This window comes from Manacus vitellinus, unplaced genomic scaffold, assembly GCF_001715985.3.
Source record: "Manacus vitellinus isolate BGI_N305 unplaced genomic scaffold, ASM171598v3 scaffold_127_pilon, whole genome shotgun sequence".
Lineage (NCBI taxonomy): Eukaryota > Metazoa > Chordata > Aves > Passeriformes > Pipridae > Manacus > Manacus vitellinus.
The window spans coordinates 140323-143044 of record NW_021938935.1 but is presented as its reverse complement, the minus strand read 5'-3'; the positions used below and the strand labels follow the sequence as shown (position 1 = coordinate 143044).

The following is a 2722-nucleotide window of genomic DNA, read 5'->3' as shown; positions in this document are numbered from 1 at the left end:
GATAATGGGATAGGCTTTGGGATAATGGGACAGGTCTGGGATAATGGGATAGGCTTTGGGATAATGGGACAGGTCTGGGATAATGGGATAGGCTTGGGGGTAATGGGACAGGTCTGGGATAATGGGATAGGCTTGGGGGTAATGGGACAGGTCTGGGATAATGGGACAGGCTTGGGGATAATGGGACAGGTCTAAGATAATGGGACAGGCTTGGAGATAATGGGATGGGCTTGGGGGTAATGGGACGGGTCTGGGATAATGGGGCAGACTTGGGGGCAATGGGAGAGGTCTGGGATAATGGGACATCTTGGGGACCGTGGGATAGGCTTGGGGATTCCAGGACAAGTCTCGGGGTAATGGGACAGGTCTGTCAGATCCATAGGGAGGGGTCAGATCCATGGGGAGAGGGGAGTCAGACCCATGGAGAGGGATCAGATCCACGGATCCATGGGCAGAGAGGGATGAGATCCATGGGGAGCCTCATGGCTGGCTGCTCCTGGCACAGGGATGCTCCTGGCATTCCACCTCATGCCATAGGGAGCAGGGGATGTGTGTGGGCCAAAGCAGAGCCGAGCACTGAGGAGCTTTGAACTATTCCCATGGGAATGCAGCATGGAAGCTCTGCCAGCTGCTGTGGCACAGCCCAATAAACCCCCAAATCCCTCGGGATGGCTTCTGAGCTGGGGCAGATGGCAGGATTGCTCTGAGCCCTGTGCCTTGGATCTCCATGGAAAAGGGCAGGGAGGGGCCCAGGTCTGGGAGATGCCCACGGCTGGGGGATGCCCGAGGTATGGAATACTCTCCCAGGCAGGACCCAGAGGGGCTGATCCATGGGTTCCCTGCTCAGATTTAGAATTTGGGACACTGCCGTGGCCCCTCTCCCTCCCCGGCTCATCCTCTTCCGGCACTGCCGGGAACTGAGATTTCCTGTTTTGCCTTCGCACCCCAGAGAGGAAGAGCAGGAGTGGGCGGATGGAGCTCTGGGCGGGAACCCGGAATTCCCCCGGGATATCCCCCCCAGAGAGGCCTGGATGCTCCAAGTGTGCTCTCACCTGAGCAGGTGACAAAGGCAGGAGTTTTCCCCCGGGGGCTGGTCCTGTTGAAGCATTCCAGGAGGGAATGGCTCTCACAGGAATCCAGCACTTCCCACCTCACTGGCAGGTGGGTCCCATGCTCCGGCTCCTGGTGTCCGTGCCCGGCGGTGCCGCAGCGCAGGTCCCAGCAGATGCGGGTGCCCAGGTGTGCCCAGGTGTGCGGGGGCATCCTGGCCACGGCCCCCCACAGCCCCCCCTTGTGCAGCTCCAGGAATCCGGAGCAGCTGAAATTCCCGTCCGCCAGCCGCAGCCGGGGCAGTCCTGGAGAGGGATTGGGGGGAAGAGCAGCGTGTTAGGGATTGGGGTGACATTCTTTTCCATTCCTGAGGAGAAAGTCCCTTAATCTGGAGTTTAATCACTGCATGGATCCCCCTGGATGGGGGCCTTAGATCCCTCAGAAAGGGGGTCTCACATCCCCTGGGATGGGGTGCTTAGATCCCCCGGGATGGAGGTCTTGGATCCTTTGAGATGGAGGTCTTAGATCCCTCAGAATGGACTGCTTAGATCCCTTGGGATGGGGACCTTAGATCCCTTGGGATGGGGACCTTAGATCCCCCGGGCTGGGTGGGAGTGTTGGATCCCTCGGGATCGGGGTCTTACCGGTGGGCTCCAGGGTGGTGTCCGGAGGTGCCGGTGGGGGCTTGGGAGTGGTTTTCTCTGGCTCTGGAACGAGAAGAGAAGGAGCCCCATCAGCCTGGATGATCCCTAGGGATTGAGGTGAGCGGGGTGGGGGGTCCAGGCTCACCTTTGCAGGAGACAACAACGTGCTCCGTGCAGTTTTCCAGCTCCCAGTGGCATTCCACCAGCGCTCCCTCCGGATTCCTGCACCTCACGGGCTGCGCACGTGGCTTCTTCCCGCTGGGAATGATGAGCTGGAAGGGCTCGGAGCTGGGGGGGCCGCAGCCCATCTGTCGGCAGATTTCATCCAGGTTGGACCGTCTCATGTTGTCCTGGCACACTCGTCTCCAACGGCTTTCCCAGTCCACCTCCAGTATCCCGGTGCAGCGGCATCCGCCACCGACGAGCTGCAGGCCGGGATCTGCGGGAAAACACTGGAATTATGGGGCTTCCCTTCCCTTCCCGGTAGGTTTTCCACATTCCAGGGAATGATGGAAAAGCCCTTTTTCAGGATGTCTCATGAAGTGGGACAAGGACTGGGAGTGGGGGGGATGAAGGGAGGTCACGGGGCTGAGCTGGGATGATGCAACTGGGGCATCTACCATGCTCCTGGAGCCTGGTGGGATTCCCGAGGTGTTTATCCTCCCCATTGGTGTTTATACCCCCCGTTCTCACCTCGAGGTGTCCAGGCAGCTCCTCCGTGGTCAGGAATGGCTGGAAGGAAGACAGGGATGGGGCATCAATCCCGGACCCGCCATTTTGGGGCAGAGGCTCCGGCACTCGGTGGTTTTGTGGGAGAAATGGGATTTTGGAAGGGGGGGAAATGGGATTTCGGGGAGAAAAGGGGTTTGCTGCCTGTCCGTCTGTCTTCTGGGGGTTAATTAGGGCCAGAAAAAGCCAAGGGACCTGCTAATTACCCTTAATTAGCTGCGCTCCTGGGCAGAACGTCAGGCCAAGCAGCTGGGGCGGGTGCCATGTGGACCAAGGGAAAGCTGGGAATGGCAGGAGCC

General features: G+C 59.5%; 1 protein-coding gene across 1 annotated transcript in view; it reads right to left on the bottom strand.

The window, feature by feature from the left end:
- CD5 (CD5 molecule) overlaps window positions 1–2470 on the bottom strand; it is a 6059-nt gene extending 3589 nt beyond the window's left edge. The window contains exons 1-4 of the mRNA XM_029965950.1: window positions 2464–2470; window positions 1840–2133; window positions 1695–1757; window positions 1053–1355 (exon numbers count right to left, since the gene is read on the bottom strand). Coding sequence (XP_029821810.1) covers window positions 1053–1355; window positions 1695–1757; window positions 1840–2133; window positions 2464–2470 — 667 coding nt within the window. The remainder of the gene's footprint in view (window positions 1–1052; window positions 1356–1694; window positions 1758–1839; window positions 2134–2463) is intronic.
- Between the last annotated feature and the right edge of the window lie 252 nt (window positions 2471–2722).